Raw genomic sequence first — 18,365 nt, forward strand, 5'->3', positions numbered from 1 at the left:
CAGTTTACAATATGGAGAAAGGAGGCGGTGTTTTGGACAGCTTGAGCGAGGGGGTGGAGCTCTGGGACCCGCCCCCTTGTTTACTTCGCCGAGAGGACGGTAGCACCACGCCTGCGCACCCTCGCTGGCTGGCTCCACCTTTACCGTCTGCGCCTTGTGATTAAACCCACGTGGTTCAAGTTCAACCACCCCATTCTGAAAGATAGTTACATCCACTCCTCTTCGAGAACAGGCAAGGGTGCTACCACTGTCCGCGGTTGAGGGGAGTCTCCTATCCGGATGTGACAGTACGTTGACCCGGAAAAGGAGGGAGCTGGGTCAGTGGGTCCTCGGCCGCGGCTATGGAGGGAACCGGTTACAGGGTAAGCGCCGAGGAAGCATTTTTTCGCTTCTGTCTATTTGAAACGCCACCCCGCCGTGATCGGCTTTTCCCTCAGGCCGTGCGAGGGCTCTGGGAACTCGGCTGATCCTTAGCAAATGTTCCATTCTCTGATAAACGCCCTGGCGCCCTTCCCTCCACTGCCCTAGGGAAGACACATGTCTTCTGGCCCTGCCTTCTGCGCCGCTGGTATACTCTTTTGGGCCCCGATCCTTTTGGAATAGTCTCCCCCGCCCCCTATCCTCCTTCCAACCCCGGACGCCTTGGTTGCATGCTGGTATTTGGGGTTCACCACTCCCAGTCCCCAGCTTTAGGCAATAGTTCCCTAGGCCCCGCCCCTGGAGGTAAATCGCACTCCCTAGGTCCGCTCCCTTATGGGCCCCACCCCTCGGGTGTAGTCCTGCGTTTGGGCCCTTCCCCTCACTGGTTCCCATCCGCAGGTGGTGTTTGAGAAGGGAGGCGTGTACCTGCACACTAGTGCCAAGAAGCATCAAGACCCGGACTCCCTCATCGCCGGGGTCATCCGTGTTGTGGAGAAGGTGGGCCAGGTGACAGCAGAGCTCAGGCAGGCCCAGAGCGGGTTGTAGGCTGCCTCTGTGGGAGTATGGTTTGGTTGTCAGCAGTGGGACCTTAGGGATACTGGGTGGTGACTGGAGAGAGAAGCATTGCTTTGTCAGGCCGAGAATCCAAAATGGGGAAGAAATTTGGCAATATGGTTTGGGGAGTTAGGAGAGGAGCCTGTCTAACCCTTCGCTGCTTCCCTCAGGACAATGATGTCGTCCTGCACTGGGCTCCTGTAGAGGAGGCTGGAGATGCCACCCAAATCCTCTTTTCCAAGAAGGTAGGCTTCCTTTTTCTCTTGCTTTCTCCTGGGTCCAGGCAGTGGAAGGCATTTGGAAGAGTTAGGTATAATCCCAGACGTTCTTGTGGGGCAGATGTGACCCTGTTTGGCTTCCTCATCTCTGTGAAATGGGGCTGAAGATGCCTATTCATAAAAAGAAAGCAGATGCCTCGAAGTTCATGGCCATGGGGGCAGCTGCCCCCTTAATCCCCCACGCTGCCACCAGGACACAAGAGGACCACTCAGCCTGTGGATTTGTGTTCCGCGGGCTGTTAGCCAGTAAGAACTTGAAGAAACGTGGTGTTATATCTGGGACAGTCCTGCCATCACGTCCATAGAGGGAACAGGACCTGACTGAGGCTTCGTTCTCACTTCAGTAGCACTCCCCAGTGCACGCCCCAGTATGAGACCTTGCCCTTCCCAGTGCGTCCTCTCCTGGGGCTGCTTCTTGCCAGGCCCTGTGCTGGACAGTGCTGGCAGCCAGAGAAAGTCCATCCTAGACCCTGCCTACTCCCTCACCCCGTCCTGTTTTTGAGAAATTGAGGCACAACAAGAGGTAGTCCCTTTTCCGAGGTCAGAAAAGCTAGGAAGGGTTAGAACTTGGGTTTGAAGGCAGGCACATGGGTTCCAGTGCCCTGCGGCTTCTGAGGGAGTAGCCGTTTGGGCTGGGATTCCAAAGATGGGAAGAGGGCAGGAGGAAGTGTGTTTCAGGGCACAGGGAGGTGGGATGTCTCTGTAGAGTGATTTATTGGCAGGGGGGTTAGGCCTGAAATGCCAGGTTCAGAAGCTTGGACCCCACCCTGGGAGCCCAGAGGGAACCATAGGAGGAGAAGGGTGTGAGTGTAGAAAGCCCCTCATGGGGGCTTGTGGGAAATGGACCAGAGGACTGAATGGAGGGAGATTGGAGGCTAGCAGGCTAGGGAGGGAGGACGAAGCATCATCTGGGGCCATGAGGTTTCAGAGGACCGAGGGGAGAGTGCAAATGGAGATTCCAGAAACCACCACCATCACCACCACCACCCTTGCTCAGGGAGTTGGAGCAGAAACGACCAGGATTTTGTATTTTTCACCACCCTGGAAAGCAGTCTGGGGTGTTCTTGAGTCTATTGCTGCCCTTCCTGGCACTCTTGTTGCCAGTTAACAGAAATCCACAGGACGGGCTTCAGCAGAAAGGTCGGACGTGTATTCAGGATGCATTCAGCTCCAGGGAACTCAAAGCCAGGCTGACCCCAGGCTAAGCAAACAAGTTTGTCTCTTTCATCTCCTAAGACTCCAAGAGGTATGGGCCAGTTGGCCTTGATTGTTGATGGATGTCAGGGCCTGGATCACTGAGACCCTGCAGTGATTTCCCTAATGGCTTTTAAATAACTGCTTCAGTTCTGTCTGGGTAGCTCAGATGGTTAGAGCATGGTCCTGATATGCCAAGATTGTGGGTTCGATCCCTGGTCAGGGCACATATAAGAGTCAACCAATGAATGCATCAATAAGTGGAACAACAATGTTTCTTTCTCTTGCTCTCTCCCTTTGCCTCTTTTCAAAATCAGTAAATAAGAATTAAAAAGGAAAAATGCTTCAGCTCCAGCTGGGGCATCTACCTGTTGAGGCAGGAAGACTGGGGCAAGCAGGGTGCCCATCACAACTGTTCTCATCAGGAAGAACCAGAGATTCCCAGAAGCCCTTTGCATTGGTTAGTTGTGTTTAGCTGTACACAACAAAAGGAGCAGTGACAGTGGCCCACACAAGGTAGCAGCTCATTTCTCTCCCATTAAAACACCCAGAAGCGTAGGTTCCTGGGTCATCAGACACCCATTTTCGCTCTTCTGTCCCTTGCATATCGTCTCCATCCTCAACATGTTATTGGCAAGACTGTCTCATGGTCCAAAAAGGCTGCTGGAACTTCAGCAGTATTAATTCACTCTACATGTGTGTTGCAGGTTAGCCAGTGAGCCTTGCTTATCACGATTACTGCTAGAGCAGCCACCATCTTAAAAGTTGCCACTCCTTGTGGCAGAGGGAAAGAGACAGGTCTTCCACTGATGATCAACCAGTCCATCCTGGAAGTGCCACATGCCAGCCCCTTGGCCAGAGCCAGCTGCATGGCTCCAGCCAGCAGAGGTCAATGGGCTGCAATCCTGCTGTTTGCATGAGAGGCAGAGAGCTGCTAATACTTGGCCAATAACACAGGGGGCAGAGGTGGCTTTGCTAGGGCTGGTTTGGGAGTCCCACGGACAGGTGTCCTGTCACAGCTCCAAACACCGTGTCCTCCTTCAGCAGCATCAAAAGGTGAACTGAAGGGTGTTCACTCCTGTAGGTGACTTTCTTTTCCATGAAGTTCCCTTTCTCACACTCTCCACAGATATCCTCTCAACTCCCACTGGCCGGAATTGAGTCTCTAGGTCACTTTGAACTGCAGAGAATGCTGGGAAAATGAGTACTGGGAGAGTTTGGCTTCTGATGAGGGAGGGGCCTGGTCAGCCTGGAAGCAGCGGCAGAAATGGCTGCTGGGTAGACAGAGCCACAGTCCGGGTCCTCTCAGAGTTATTGCTCTCGTTAACATAAGAAACATCCAAACCTGTGAGAATTTTTATGTTTCTGTAGCCGTACTGATGACAAGTCCAGGAAGCAAAATCGCAACAGATTGAAAAAAGGATCTGGAAAGTGGCATCTTTCCCACGTCTCTCATACATTAGAATGAAAGGAGAAGGCCTGAGGGGGTTATGTGAAATCCATTGGTGACAGATTCGGGAGGTGGGAGAAAGAAAAGTAGGGTGGGGGTGGGGGAACCTCTGGGATTGGAGGGAAAGTAAACTGGACAGACGTACCTTTTTTTACATAGGTGGTTATGGCAGAATTAACAGTAACTAATATGACAGTAACCGTGAGGGTTTGTGGTCTCTTCCCAGGTGTGGTAGTTTTGCCTGGAGGGGTCCGAAAAAGGGAAATTACCTTGACATTCAGGTCTGTTATCTTAGATGCAGAAAAAACTGGATGGGTTGAGTTAAGGCAAAGATTGATCTTTGTCAAGGAAGATACAGCTAGGACGTGACTGCCCTCAGGACCCGCTTTTAGTTAAGAAGTTTAATTTCAGACGCTCCCCCGTTTGGTTACTTTCTCTCTCTGAGTTTAAAAGGCCTCCATGCAGGCCTCCTCTTAGCTTGTCAGGTTCCATACTTGGCCCCTCACTTGTCCACCCTCTAATCATGCAGGCTTTGCCGCAGGAGTTACAAAACACTCCAGTTGCTTTAAGCGACAAAGGATTCCATGCAAAGAAGCGGAGGCTTACAGAAGTTTCCCGGGGAGGGAGGAACAGTACAGATGCTTCAGAGTTGACCAGCCAGGGAAGCTGCCATTACTGCCAAAATGAGGGCTGTGATAATGATAGCAGTCTAGTTACATTCTTTTTCATGGGGCTTTCTAATTTTCCCAGCACTATTTATTAAAGAGGCTTTCTTTTCTCCATTTTATGTTTTTTTTGGCTCTTTTGTCAAAAATTATTTGCCCATTTACATGTGAGTTTATTTCTGGGCTCTCTGTTCTATTCCATTGGTTTGTATATCTGCTTTCTAGCCGATACCATGCTGTTTTGATTATTGTCACTTTGTAGTATAATTTGAACTCAGGGAGTAGGGTACCTTCAGCTTTGTCCTTTTTTTTTCTTGGGATTGCTCAGAGATGGGTGTCTCCTCTGATCAGGCTGCATCAGTTTCGGGGCACCCCCACCCCATGGAGCAATGTGGTGATGGGGTTCAGAGCCTGTGAAATCCCAGTGCTATCATCCCCTGCAACTGGATGCTGCTGGCAGTATGGCTGCTGCATCTGTGGCTTTGTTCTCCTCCCAGTAATGGCAACTGCCAGTCCTCCGCTGCCACACTTCTGCATCCCCACCCATCCCTGGGATGAGACACAGCCTGCACCTGCTGCATAGGGAAAAATGCCTCTGCCTCTCCAGTTCTCAGGGCTGCAGATAATGTGCTTCGTAGCCTGATACTCGCTGCTACAGCCTCTTCTGGGGCCCCTGCCAGCTCGGGGAGGGGGTGTGGCCAGGCTCTGCGGCTGTTTCTCTGCTCGGCAATGGTGGCTGCAGGGCGGCTGCACCCCTGCACTCAAGTCTCCCGTCCACTGGGCTCAGCTGCAGCATGTATTGACCGCTCCGGCAGGGGTCGCTCACCGCACCTCTCTGCTTCTTGGGGTGCAGGCAGGGAGTGCGGGCGGCAGCCTGGTTCCTCTCTTTTCCTGAGACGGTAGTAAGCGAGGTCCAGGCGCCTCCTTGGCGCCTCCCCTGTTGGCTCCAACTCGCCCGCCTTCAAAGGTTTCGACGTGGGGATTCTCTTCAGCCTCATGTGCGGTGCAGAAAGCCCTTTGGTGAATTGTAACTTCCACTTGTTGCAGCTTCTAGGGGAGGGGCCGGGGCACTCCCTCACGCTGCAGTTCTTCCGCTGTTGAGCCTCACAAGCTGGCTACTTTCTTCTTTCCTTGAGATGAGATTTACTTGCCACTAAGCTCGCCTTTATGGTGAAATATAAGATTTTTGTAGCGTGTAATTGAGTGCTTTTCAGGATTCATAAGATTTTGCAGCTAGGACCAGTGTCCAATTCCAGAACATTCCGTCACTCCCAGAGGAAACCCCAGGGCTGTAAGCCGTCGCTCCCCATTCCCCCCCACCCCTCCCCCACCCCCGCTCCCAGCTCCTGGCCCCCACTGGTCTCCGCTGGTTCTCCGCAGATTCGCGATTCGGACATTTCACACAGACGAAATCCTAGTTTGTGGTTCTTGGTGGCTGGCTTCTTGGGCCCTTTCTGGGTTCATCCATGTTGTAGCATGAATGGGAACTTCATCCTTTGGATGGCTGAGTAATGTTTGCTGTGTGGCTCTCACACTGCTTTTGTTTGTCAGTTCAGTGGATACCGGGTCGCTTCCACTTCTTGGCTATCATGAGTAACACTGCTGTGAACGTTCCCATAGGAGTTTTTGTGTGGACTTTAATGTTCATTTCTCTGGGGATCATACCCTGGAGTGGAATTGCTGCGTCACATGGGAATTCCATGTGTCACCTGTTGAGGAACTGCCAGACTTGTCCACAGCAGCTGCACCATATGAACGTCCCCACCAGCCGCGTGCAGGTGCCAGCTTCTTTGCAGCTTCCCAGCACTTGCTACTGCCTGTCATTTTTATTCCTGCCGTCCCAGTGGGCATGCAGGGGTGTCTGACTGTGGTTTTGACTTGAGTTGCCCTAGTGAATACTGCTGACATTAAGCTCTGTGACCTCAGCTGACTGGCTACAGAGTGCCCTGCCCCGCTTAACTGCCTTTTCACCAGGGGTGGTGCTTCGGTTAGTGCCACCTGGAGACTTGTTTTTGAGTCCTGGCCCTATCCCAGTCCTTAGCTGTTCTGGGTGACCCTAAGCAAGTGCTGTACCTGCTTTGTGCCTCAGTTTCCCTCTTTGTTCAGTGGGGCTCCCTTCTAGGATAGCCTCATGGCTCTGGCCTGGAACTACCAAACCCACAGCCCCTCTCTGTGCCTTCTGTTCCCCAAGGATGCGAGTGGGAGTGACTCCTGCACCTCTGAGGAAGAACCGACCTTTGACCCCGGCTATGAGCCCGACTGGGCTGTCATCAGCACCGTGCGGCCCAGGCCCCGCCACTCAGAACCCACAAGAGGTAGGCTGAGATGGTGCCCCTCGGGGCAGGTGGTGACACATCTTACCCTCTGGTTATGGCTCCATGGGCTTCAATGCCCACTGTCAAGATGGCTGCCCAGCACTGGCCTCCCGGTTCCAGGAGAGTGGATGGGGTAGATGTGGTACAGACTGTCCCCGGCCCAGGTCCCACATGGCCAGTCTCCAGGGCTTGCAGCCTTGCTCATTCTGCCAGGCTCTCTGACTGGCTGTGGGCACCCCCATGTGAGTCCAGACCGTGGAGGCGACAGTTGCAGGGTGACAGGGTGATTCAGGCCATCTCGGAGTGTCAGAGAGTGCTGGGGGCACCAGGGAGGCATCTGACCCCTTGGGGGGTGGAGAAGCCTTCCAGGAAGAGACTGAGCCGGAGCCCAGCTCTGAGGGACACTTGGTGTATGGCTCCAGCGTGGGGTTTGGAGTGAAGAGAGGGTCAGAGGTAGCCAGGCAGGGCAGACCAAGGAATCCGGTCTTCATCCTGAGGGCCTTGGGAGCCAGTTTTGGAGCAGGCATGTGTCTCCTGCGCTGGGCTCCGTCAGTCCCCACTTTATTCATGTGTGTTTCCATGGAAATTCGAGGTGACCCAGAGGGCGGGGCCTGAGGCCCTCTGGGCCCCCTTGGCTCTCCCGACACTGTGCCATCCGCTAGGTGCAGAGCCCAGCTCCCCCCGGGACTCCTGGGCCTTCTCAGTGAGCCTGGGGGAGCTCAAGTCCATCCGCCGGTCCAAGCCAGGCCTCAGCTGGGCCTACCTGGTCCTGGTGACCCAGGCTGGAGGCTCCCTGCCCGCTCTGCACTTCCACCGCGGGGGGACCCGCGCCCTGCTCCGTGTCCTCAGCCGCTACCTGCTCCTGGCCAGGTGAGCCTTCTCCCAGCACTGGGCCTGTCTGCCAGGCCCTGTCCCTCCCCAGCTGCGACTGGCCCCTCAGGGCTGTGGCAGAAATACAACACTGACTGGTTTGAAGGCAGAAAGGGAGCTGGCGGCATGTGTGACTGCAGCATTACGGGTAGTTGGGTTTCAGGCAGGCCCCAGGTCCTGGGGTATCGGAAGGAGTAGATCTGCTTCCGTCTGAGTCTGTTGTTCCAGGCACCCAGCAGCCCTGGCGCAGTGGCACCCCAGGTGGGAAGCGCCTCTTTCCTCACATTCCAACAGCATCCCCGGCTGCTGCCTCTCGTCAGCCCGTCCCTGAGTCAGTCCCCCAGCCAGGGAGGTGGGAGGCCCACACCCACCAGCCCTGGGGTGCGTGCCCATCCCCAGGACACAGTGTGGCCTCAGGCCCAAGAGGACAGATTCCCAGACCTGAGCCTGGAAGGGGGAGGCGCACCTGCACCAGGGCCCTGGACCTGTGTGTCACCCAGCCCCTCCCTCCAGCTCCCCGCAGGACTCCCGCCTCTACCTCGTCTTCCCCCACGACTCCTCTGCCCTCTCCAACTCCTTCCACCACCTCCAGCTCTTTGACCAGGACAGCTCCAACGTGGTGTCTGTGAGTGCCCAGCACCAGGCCTGGCGGCCGTGGCCAGGAAGGGGGGACTGCAGCGGGTGAGGAGGGGAGGGCTGGAGTTGTGACCAGCCCCTGGCCCTGTTCCCAGCGCTTCCTCCAGGACCCCTACTCCACCACCTTCAGCAGTTTCTCCCGCGTGACCAACTTCTTCCGGGGAGCCCTGCAGCCCCATCCAGAGGGGTCCGCCCCCGACCTTCATCCGGCTCCCGATGACGAGCCCGAGCCTGGGTTTGAGGTCATTTCCTGTGTGAGTGTCAGGGGGGACCCCTTACTTTTGGCTGTCACCTTGGGCGTGTGACTGCATTTCCCAAGGCCCCAGTGTCCACCCCAGAAAAGTGGGGACAGTAGTGGTACCACCATCATTGGGGAGCATGAGTGACCCCAGAAAGTGCTCACAGTCTGTGCTTCTAGCGCTTATTATTGGGGGGCCCTTCCAGATTTGGGGTGACATTGTCTCTGACCCAGGGAAGGAGTTGCTTCCCACCCCGAATGTTAACTCTCTGTTGAGCTGAGAAGGGCTGGGGACTTCGAGGTGGCCTGGGCCGTGGCTGGGGAGGGCTGTGGGGTCCCCCACGGACAGGGCTCACCTGCCTTGCGTCCGCAGGTGGAGCTGGGTGCTCGGCCGGATGTGGAGCGGGAGCCTCCGGTCACAGAGGAGGAGTGGGCCCGCCATGTGGGCCCCGAGGGCCGCCTGCAGCAGGTCCCTGAGCTGAAAGCCCGAATCTTCTCAGGAGTGAGGCGCTGGGTTTGTGGTGGGGGTGGCTAGGCTGGGCCAGGCCGGCGGGCAGCGGGGACCCCTCTGAGCCGCCTGCCCGCTCGCCCCCAGGGTCTGAGTCCCAGCCTGAGACGCGAGGCCTGGAAGTTCCTCCTGGGGTACCTCAGCTGGGAGGGCTCCGCCGAGGAGCACAAGGCCCACGTGCGCAAGAAAACGTGAGTGGGAGGCTGCAGCCCCGGCCCCCGGGCTCCAGCCTCCCATGGTGATTGGAGGTTTTCAGTCAGCATGTCCCAGTGGCCAGCAGGGCACCTGGCACGTCGCAGGTGCTCACACGTGTGTGCTCTGAAGCTGCTGGTTGTGAGCCTGCCACGTGCTGGGCGCCACATGTACACAAGGGGGCAGAGGCGGTGCACTGGGCCTGCCCTGTCTCCGAGGCCGGTTCCATGCTGGCGCCGGACTATTCCAGCTGTCGATCCCCGTACTGCGGGGCCCACCTCCCTCGTTCCTCGTATATAGTGTGCCCCTGCTGTGTGTCCTGGTCCCCACACCTGGTGGTGGTGATAGACTTGCAACCAAAGCCCCAGAGTGTCCTGTGTCAGGAGGTGTCAGGACGGGGCAGCATGGGGCCCCGCTCGGGTCCATGTGGACAGGGAGAGGCTCTGAGGCAGTGGCCTGGGCCGAGCCCTGGATAATGAGGCGGTGACAGGGCGTCCTGACAGGGGCCCCGCCGCCCCTCAGGGACGAGTACTTCCGAATGAAGCTGCAGTGGAAGTCGGTGAGCCCTGAGCAGGAGCGGAGGAACTCGCTGCTGCACGGCTACCGCAGTCTCATTGGTGGGTCGGTGTCTGGGGGTGCCCCTCTCTCCCGGGGAGCAGGGATGAGGTCCGCTGGGGGGAGATGGGGTGAGCAGGGGTTGGAGGGGCTGAGGGTGGGGCGGCAACAGAAGGGAGGAGAGCCAGGCTCCTTGGGCTTAAATCCTAGCTCTGCCGTCTACTCACTATGAGGCCTTGGCCAGTGATTTTACTCCGGGCCTCAGTTTCCCCGTCTGCGGATGGTTAGTAAGCATCAGAGTTAGGAGAGCGGGGCGAGCGTGATGCAGCAGAGCTCCTCCATGGCGTCTGGGTGGTTTGGGGACCAGCCCTCACCTGCCTGGGGTCTGCTGGTGAGGAGAGAGTGGGTGCTGGGGGCCAGCAGTGATGAGGACCCTGCACCCTATCCCCGTCCCTGCAGAGAGAGACGTGAGCCGCACAGACAGGAACAACAAGTTCTACGAGGGGCCCTCGAACCCGGGGCTGAGCCTGCTGAACGACATCCTGCTCACCTACTGCATGTACCACTTCGACCTCGGTGCGGTGCCTGGGCAGGGCCAGCCCTGGGGAGCTGCGGGGGGCACGGGGGGGTGGGGCCAGGCCCTGACCTCCTGTCCCCGCAGGCTACGTCCAGGGCATGAGCGACCTCCTCTCCCCAATCCTCTACGTCGTCCAGAACGAGGTGGATGCCTTTTGGTGTTTCTGTGGCTTCATGGAGCTTGTGGTGAGGCTCAGGGATGGGGGGACAGGCCCCCTTCAAAGGGCCGGAGTACAGCACCTCACGTGGCCCTCCCCCCACAGCACGGGAACTTCGAGGAGAGTCAGGAGACCATGAAGCGGCAACTCGGGCAGCTCCTGCTGCTGCTCCGGGTGCTGGACCCGCCACTCTGTGACTTCCTGGGTATGTGTCTTGGTGGGCCGGGAATGGCAGGGCCACAGACATTGCCAGTCTCTGGGAGTGAGTGGCCACAGTGTCCAGGATGTTTGGTCCTGATCCAAACAAGAGAAAGAAACATCTGGTGTAACCCAGAACCCACAACTTCCCTGTGAGGGCAGGGTTGCCATTTGGAGCAAATCTCAGTACAAGCAGGTGTGCATGCACTGCTCCCGCAGCCGCTGTCAGCCCCGGACTCCTCTGCTGGACTCGGAGCACGCCTTACTGCGCCCCTCTGGATCCGGGGCTGGGAAACTGGTTCTCAGTATCCCGGTGCCGTGACTGCTGCATTCCAGCTTTAAAATGTTGCTTGTTCAATGTGAAAAGTGCGGGAAACTCATACAGGGAACAAAGTGGAAATTACTGTTGGTAATAGTATTCTTTTGCATACAGGTGATAAATTGGCTTATTTATGCGTACTGCGTTACTGAAGTGCAGGCTCGCCCTGGGGAAGGGAGAGATACTGGCCTCACTTCACTGGGGAAGAAACTTAGGCCTAGAAAGCTCATGCCAGTCCCCTGGGGCACTTGGGTATTAGCTGTGTCATTAAAAGGTTTTTAAACTCTATTGACCGCACGGTGTTCTGTCCATATTAGCCATGCACAAGAATAGGTTTGGCCCTGGCTGGTGTGGCTTAGGGGATTGAGCGCTGGCCTGAGAACCAAAGGGCCGCTAGTTTGATTCCTGGTTGGGTCACGTGCCTGGGTCTCCGGCCAGGTCCTGGGTGGTGGGTGTGTGAGAGGCAGTCGATTAATGTATCTCTTGCACATCTATGTTTCCCTCATTTTCTTTCTCCCTTCCCATCTAATAATTAAAATCTTAAAACAAAACAAAACAAAAGAATAGATTTGACCTGGCCTCTTGGACATTGAGGTTATTTGCACTTTTTCATCATGATGAAGAGTCTGGATAATTTTTTTTTTTTTCATTTGTTTATTTTTAGAGGGGAAGGGAGGGAGAAACATCAGTGTGTGGTTGCCTCTCATACACCCCCTACTGGGGACCTGGACCATAACCCAGGCATGTGCCCTGACTAGGAATCGAACCGGAGACCCTTTTATTTGCAGGGGGGCACTCAATCCACTGAGCCACACCAGCCAGGGCTAATTTTACAGCTTTGAAATGTCTACATGGCTGTTTTCCTAGAAAGTTATACTAACTTACACTTTTGCTTGCAGAGGCCTCGCACCTCCAGCTGCACTGGGCCCCACTGCACCACTCCTCCCCATGAGAGTGGGAAATGCGGGGTGGCTCACCTCGTCTGGGGTTTGGGAGTCAGGGTGGGAAGGGTTCCAACTGACACAGCGCCCCCAGCTCATCTCAGAGGCCTTTCCCACGCTGGGCATGAGTTCCTCGCCGAGACTGATGGAGGGTCTCCCAGCCAGAGCGACTTAGTTTCTCAGTCCAACCACTGGGCTAGCTGTGAATTCGAATGGAATTGGCATTTGATTTTGAGCTTGCCCTTGGCTTATAAGTGCACCACCCCTCCCACCACTGTTCTGCCCTAGACTCCCAGGACTCAGGCTCTCTCTGCTTCTGCTTCCGGTGGCTGCTCATCTGGTTCAAGAGGGAATTCCCTTTCCCGGATGTCCTTCGGCTGTGGGAGGTGGGCCGGCCAACCTGGGTGGGAGGCATGTAGGAGTAGGGCAGGGGCCTGGGCACACCTCCGGTGGGACCTCGGGCAGAGGCTGAGCGGTGACCCCTCCCTTGGCACTCCCAGGTGCTGTGGACAGGGCTTCCGGGACCCAATCTGCACCTGTTAGTGGCCTGCGCCATCCTGGACATGGAGCGGGACACCCTCATGCTTTCGGGCTTTGGCTCCAATGAGATCCTCAAGGTGAGGCCCTGATGCCTTCTGGTCCCCGTGCTTCCCTTGCCCATGCTGACCTGGGCAGATGGGACACGGCAGCTGGCTGGGAAATCCATGGAGGCTGGCTCTGTGCCACAGTTTTTTGCAGTAGTCAGTGCTCAAAATAGGCTTGTAAGTGCGGGTAGCCCTGAGCTTGGCAGCCTTGAGACCAGCTCTTTTTCTCCTGCCCCATCTTACCCCCAGTTCCCAGTGGTGTGCCCATGAAGCATGAGGAAGCCCCAACCCCCCACCCCCGTAGTTCCTAAATGCGGCCAGCCAGGAGATGTGGGAGTGAAGCTCAGTGCTCTTCTCCTTCCTGGTATCTTGCATCTGGAGAGCTGACCACCCCTGGTCCCCAGCTCCCACTCTGAACCCCAGGAGGGCCATCACCATCTGTCTTGCCTCCGCTGTGTGGCACAGAGTGGTGCTGGCAGCGACTGAGTGCCACGGGGCGGGTGGGCCTGACTCCCTCTTCTCCCTTAGCACATCAACGAGCTGACCATGAAGCTGAGCGTCGAGGACATACTGAGGAGGGCCGAGGCCCTCTACCGGCAGCTGACCGCCTGTGTGGTGGGTGCCCCATCCTCCCAACAGCTCCACTGCACCGCATCCCCACTCCGCCCCACTCCCTCAGATCTCTGACTTTCTCCCCCCCCCCAGGAGCTGCCTCACAACGTGCAGGAGGTCCTGGGTCTGGTCCCACCCACAGAGCCCCGCAGCCCCTCCCCTCCTGCCTCCCCACTGCCGCTGTCACCCACCCGGGCCCCACCAGCCCCGCCCCTCCCTGCGGACACAGCCCCACAGCCCGACAGCAGCCTGGAGATCCTGCCTGAGGAGGAAGAAGAGGAAGGCGCGGACTCCTAAGTTGCTGGGTTGGCAGTAGCCTGCCGGGCACAGCACTTTATGGAGCTCCGGCCTCACCGCGCACAAGGAAGCTGGGGGCGGAGCAAGAGGGCGGAGCTCCGCCCTGGTCTCCAGCACCCTCCTGATTAGCTGGCTTCATTAACTGACACTAATAGTGTCCGGTTGGTTTCATGTAGTTGTAGGAAGGAGGCTGCCATGCAGCCTTGAACTAGATGGGCCGGGGGTGGTATGTGGTCCTCTCTGACCACTCTGCAGAGCAGGTGTCTGACCTTGGACCCCTAACCTGACCAATGAGACACAAAAGGAGGCCCCTTTGGGATGAGTGGTGGCTGAGGCTTGTGGAGGCAAGTCTCGTTTAACTGCCCGAGTTTGGGGCTTTTTGGAGGAGCGAGGACGGGGCGCTGGGGTGCAGCTGCCACCTAATAGTTGTGCGGGGACACGTCCTCAACATAACTGACACAGAGGCTCCTACAGAGCTACTCAAGACACTCTGAGGACCCTGCCTACCAGCTTCTTGTTGAGAAAAATAAACTTGTGTTTAATCCGTTATCGGCAGGGCTTTCTGTTCCTTGCATCAGGCCTCACCTGTGTCGCGACAGTCGAGGCCAGCTCTGCGGTTACCATGCACCAGTGGTGCAAACCAGTGTCCGTCCTTGCCCCGTGGATTCCTGCTGCCCAGGCAGGAGGAGGACAGCTTCCGGGGCTCCGCAAGAGCTGATGGCTTTGCTCCAAACCCATCAGAGAAGCAGTTGCATCAGGGAGGGGGCAAGACCACACGGCTTTTTCCAAAAATACTTTAATAGCAGGTCGTCTAGCTGGTTGTGGGTGGAGTGGTCATATATATATCTGGTCAGTGGGGGGCTCCCTTTTCAGATTCGCACAGGGTGTGGCTGTCCACAGGTGCCTCCGCCATGCGCACAGGCCCTGCTTCCACGGGCAGAGGTTTCTCCTGGCTGTTGATCAACATCGCAGCACGCAGCGCCGACTTGACAGCCGTCTCCACCCAGCCGTGCGGGTAGGCAGTGTGCTCGCCAGCAAAGTAGATGCGCCCATAGGGAATGGCCCAGTTGAACTCCTCCCGGTACTCCTTGTCAACGTCTTGCCCGAGCATCGGCGGCTGCACCACAAATGCGCCCTGGCTGTGCGGATCGTCCGCCCAGCGCTTCACAACGCCAGTGCCGTCCCAGAGCCGATACACAATCGGCCCGTGCAGCGCTGCCACGTCCTCAAGCGCCACCTGCAGCGTCTCTTCCAGGCTCAGGCCAGAGAACGAGGCCGCCGAATCTGACCACGTGTAAGAGGCCAGGAGCAGTGCACCCTCGCCCGGCGGCGGGTAGACAATTTTGCGCGAGGGGCGGTCGGTGTTGGAGTGGCCGCTCATGATGTGTTCGTCGTGCCAGAAGGGCCGGCGGAAGCTCAGGAACACCTTGGTGGCTGACATGTAATGCAGCCCGTGCAGTGCCTCTAGCCACTTGCGGGACAGTGGCGGGGAGAACTTAATGCGCTGCAGTGCCGGCCCGCTCACGGTCAGCAGCACCACATCGGCGGCCATAGTCTTCAGACTCCGGCCTCGGTGCGAGGTCCCTATGTGCACGCGCACCTCGTGCGTCTCCTGTGTTATCCCCGTGACGGGAGCGTGCAGCACCACCGGCACCGACAGCGAGCTCAGCAGCGCACGTGGCAGTAGGTCCCAGCCACCCACGATGCGGCTATACCTGGGGGCAGGGCGGGAGCATGACCCTGGCTCTCGGGTCCGCCCCCTTCCGCAGGCCAGGCTCTGGGCACTCCCCTGCATTTCACCCACCCGCTCCCTGAGAACCGCACCCACTCATCCAACACTGCCCTCTACTCCCACAAGTCCCCCAGAGAACTGTAACCCGGAAACCCTGCCTCTTTTCTCCTGGACCACGCCATTCTCCCTAACCTTCCTTACCTATTTACTCCACATAACCTGGTATGTGAGGGCGAGCGTGGCCAGACCGAGGCCCCCTGTCTCTCCTCCCCCTTGGCTCCTGCGCCCTTCTCGCCAGCCCCACTCGCCACCTACAGGTGCCCCACTACCTACCACCTCCTCCACTGGGTTGCTCGCCCCCATTGGCCCCACAGACCCCACAGGCTCCGCCCCTCACCGAAGGTAGTCGCTGAGGCAACTGTGGGCCCGCAGGGCCTCTGCGAAGCTGAGGTAGAAGAAGCCATCCTTGGACATCACGTCTCCCAGGAGCTGCGTGGCGGCCCAGCTGAGGTTCCCCTCCCGGAGGAGGTATTCCTGGGGTGCGGGCAAGACGCACCTGCCGGTTTGGCCCCACTCCAAAGGGGCCTCTCCCCAGCTGAACCTCCCTATTGTGTGCCACCACCCACCATCCGCTTAGTCCAGTTCCCTGGACCTTAGGGGTCCGGTCCCCACACCGTTCTGTGACAGATGAGGAAACGGAAGCACAGAGACGGGGCATATCTAGCTCTATGGTCAGGCAGGGGGGCCACATCAGGCCAGGTTCCTGCCCTCTGACTTCTGGGCCGGAGCCCCCGGGGCATCCTCCTGGCCATGGTTTCAGACAGGGACACCGAGTCCCCCACTCACCAGGAGCGTGTAACTGTCAAACTTCTTCATTGCCTTTCTGCAGCCCATTGTCCTGATGTCCCTGAGGGCCTGCAGAGGGATAAGAAGACTGCTGAGCTGCGGGGTGGGACACCGCAGTCCAGGCCTGGGTTCTCTTCCTTCTCCTGTCCAAGGCTGGCCGTTGACCACTCTCATCCAGGCTGCCTGGCCTTTGCCCTGGCTGTGACCTCAGCCTTGCCCTCCAGTGCTACTCAGATGTCATAACTCTGGGAAGTCCTCCTGAGTCCCTAATGTCCCTCCACCCCCTGGCACACTTGAGCACTGAAAATGCTCATCCCAGCTGGGTGCTGCTTTGCCTGCATCTATCTGTCCTCAGCTCTGAGCTCCCTGCAGGCGGGGACTGGGGCTGTCTCAGTGCTGTGTTGTTCTGGTGCCCACTAACTGTCTCCCAGATTGTCTGGGTGCAGACGGAAGCAGAGTCCCTTCTGCTGGGCATGACCGCTGAGGGGGTCATTCACCAGCCCCTCTCCTGCCCAGGGCCCTCCCATGGCTGCCTGGCACCTGGAGCCATAGAGTTCTAGCCCCTCAGCCTGACATCCGAGGCCCCTGGTAGTCCCTTGGTAGCCATCTCTTAAGGTGACTCCCATTCTAAGGACAGTACCCAGTGCCCAGACCAGCCTTGGCTCTCCCCCACCGCCACACCCCTGTACTTGTCCCCCTGCCTCATCTCTGCCCAGCACCCCTGTGGCCATTCTTCATCACCTTGTTCCAGTTTCATCTCCTCACTTCCCTGTCTGATTTCAGCCCTCTTCTTTGTCAACCTGGCTTCCCCACCATGGCCGTGGGATTTCCTGAAGGATGAAGCCTTCACTCCCTCACTCTCCAACACAGAAGTGGCCTGAACAAGGTGCCCACCCTTGTCCAGAAGGGAAGATGGACAATTAGGAGCTGCCAGAGAAGGGGCAGGGGGTGCAGCTCCTTCCTGAGGGGATCAGGGAGGGCTTCCTGGAGGAGGGGACATTGGCATTGGTCCTTAAGAGAGGAACAGTTCCCTGGGTGGGAAAGGGAAAGGGTCTTCCAGGTAGAGCAGGCAGGGCAGGAAGGACCCAGGGGAGAGGATGAGGCCTGAATCGGGGCTGGGGCTGTGGTGACAAAGAGATGGGAACAGTGCAAGGATGGGACAGGGTGGAGGACAGGCAGTGAGGATGGCACCTGGGAGTCTGCCTTATGATTGGGGAGTTGGGGGTGACAGGGCCATTGTGAGATGGGGAACCCAGGAGTATGAGAGGGTTGAGGAAGATGCTGAGCACCAGGGTCTTGGGGGCGGGTCTCAGGAGCTGGGTGTGGAGGACAGCTGCCTGCAGGTGCAGAAAGGTGAGGCTGTCCTCCGCTGAGGCAGAGGACAGGAGATCGGAGACCAAAGGCTGATGGTGCTTTGGGGATCAGCCGAGCTGGTGGGGGAACTAAAGATGGAAGAGGCAGTGGTGATGGGAGAAGCACGAGGGAGAGAAGGACGGCCAGGCCAGGGGGAGGCCGAGGCGGGCACAGGCCAGAGCAGTGTGGAGCGCAGGGCTGCATCATGGGAGGATGCACCCACCTTGTTGAGAGCCATCTGGAAGATGGACTCTGGCGAGTGGCCCTGCTCCTGGGGGCGCAGGTCATAGCCCAGCTTCTCTGGCATCTTCTCCACCACGTAGTTCCGTAGCTTCACGTCGCTCACTTGCGTCCACGCGTTCTCGTCATACTGGATGAACTCGGTCAGGTTGAGCCCCAGGCTCTTGCAGAGCCTGTGGAGGATCCTGAGGGAGCAGGCAAAGCTGGCAAGAGTGCAGCAGCGGGGATGGGGGTCCCCTCTGCCCCCTACCTGGGGCTCAAAGGAGGGAAGGTGGTGGGTAGGGTAGCCAGGGCCAGAGTTTGGAGGTGGGCAGGAGGCTGGAGCGGGGCTACCCTCGGGGTCATCGGTGCCAGGGATGGGAATGAAATGGGAGCAAGGTTGGGAGCCTAGGGGCCATCCCACTATAGGACTGGGCTTGGAGTGAAAGCTGGTGTTCACTGAGGTTGCGGGGCAGTGCTTGGGCTGGGGAAGGGACTAGGGTCAGGGAGGTAGGGCTGGGCGTCCAGAGGTGCTGGGCGGGGCTAGCTAGGGGTCCAGCTGGACTTCGTGGCCTGAGCACTTCAGGGGTACAGTGTGGGGAGCACTGGGGTTATGAAAAGAATGGCGTTGGAGGTGGGGGGACAGGTTTGGGG

General features: G+C 57.9%; 2 protein-coding genes across 6 annotated transcripts in view; one reads left to right on the top strand and one right to left on the bottom strand.

Moving 5' to 3' along the window:
- Window positions 1-134: 134 nt before the first annotated feature.
- TBC1D17 (TBC1 domain family member 17) lies at window positions 135-14,110 on the top strand. 2 transcript variants are annotated; one of them, XM_045856173.1, is made up of 17 exons: window positions 135-362; window positions 820-927; window positions 1,146-1,220; window positions 6,754-6,877; window positions 7,540-7,747; window positions 8,261-8,372; window positions 8,479-8,637; window positions 8,995-9,123; window positions 9,217-9,320; window positions 9,844-9,938; window positions 10,336-10,452; window positions 10,538-10,638; window positions 10,716-10,815; window positions 12,357-12,454; window positions 12,569-12,685; window positions 13,181-13,267; window positions 13,358-14,110. In XM_045856173.1, the coding sequence occupies exons 1-17, from the start codon at window positions 342-344 to the stop codon at window positions 13,559-13,561; spliced, it is 1,959 nt and encodes a 652-aa protein (XP_045712129.1). In that variant the 5' UTR covers window positions 135-341; the 3' UTR covers window positions 13,562-14,110. The 2 variants fall into 2 exon arrangements, with proteins under 2 accessions (XP_045712129.1, XP_045712130.1); XM_045856174.1 differs by having other exon boundaries at window positions 213-362; window positions 820-918.
- Window positions 14,111-14,341: 231 nt separating this feature from the next.
- IL4I1 (interleukin 4 induced 1) overlaps window positions 14,342-18,365 on the bottom strand; it is a 35,765-nt gene continuing 31,741 nt past the window's right edge. For all 4 annotated transcript variants that reach the window (XM_045856203.1, XM_045856202.1, XM_045856201.1 and 1 more), the window contains 4 exons: window positions 17,716-17,917; window positions 16,140-16,208; window positions 15,691-15,827; window positions 14,342-15,276 (listed from right to left, as the gene is read on the bottom strand). In XM_045856203.1, coding sequence (XP_045712159.1) covers window positions 14,412-15,276; window positions 15,691-15,827; window positions 16,140-16,208; window positions 17,716-17,917 — 1,273 coding nt within the window. In that variant the 3' untranslated portion in view covers window positions 14,342-14,411. The remainder of the gene's footprint in view (window positions 15,277-15,690; window positions 15,828-16,139; window positions 16,209-17,715; window positions 17,918-18,365) is intronic.

Source organism: Phyllostomus hastatus, unplaced genomic scaffold, assembly GCF_019186645.2.
Source record: "Phyllostomus hastatus isolate PE091 unplaced genomic scaffold, TTU_PhHast_1.1 phas_scaffold_1224, whole genome shotgun sequence".
In the NCBI taxonomy this organism is placed as follows: Eukaryota; Metazoa; Chordata; class Mammalia; order Chiroptera; family Phyllostomidae; genus Phyllostomus; species Phyllostomus hastatus.

What these genes read in the sequence shown, in the direction of transcription:
- TBC1D17 (XM_045856173.1), top strand. Translation starts at nt 342, where the DNA reads ATGGAGGGAACCGGTTACAGG. An exon ending in AAGCCCGAATCTTCTCAGGA is followed by an intron (nt 9,124 to 9,216) that starts GTGAGGCGCTGG and finishes GCTCGCCCCCAG; the next exon opens with GGTCTGAGTCCCAGCCTGAG. An exon ending in GCCACTCTGTGACTTCCTGG is followed by an intron (nt 10,816 to 12,356) that starts GTATGTGTCTTG and finishes GTTCTGCCCTAG; the next exon opens with ACTCCCAGGACTCAGGCTCT.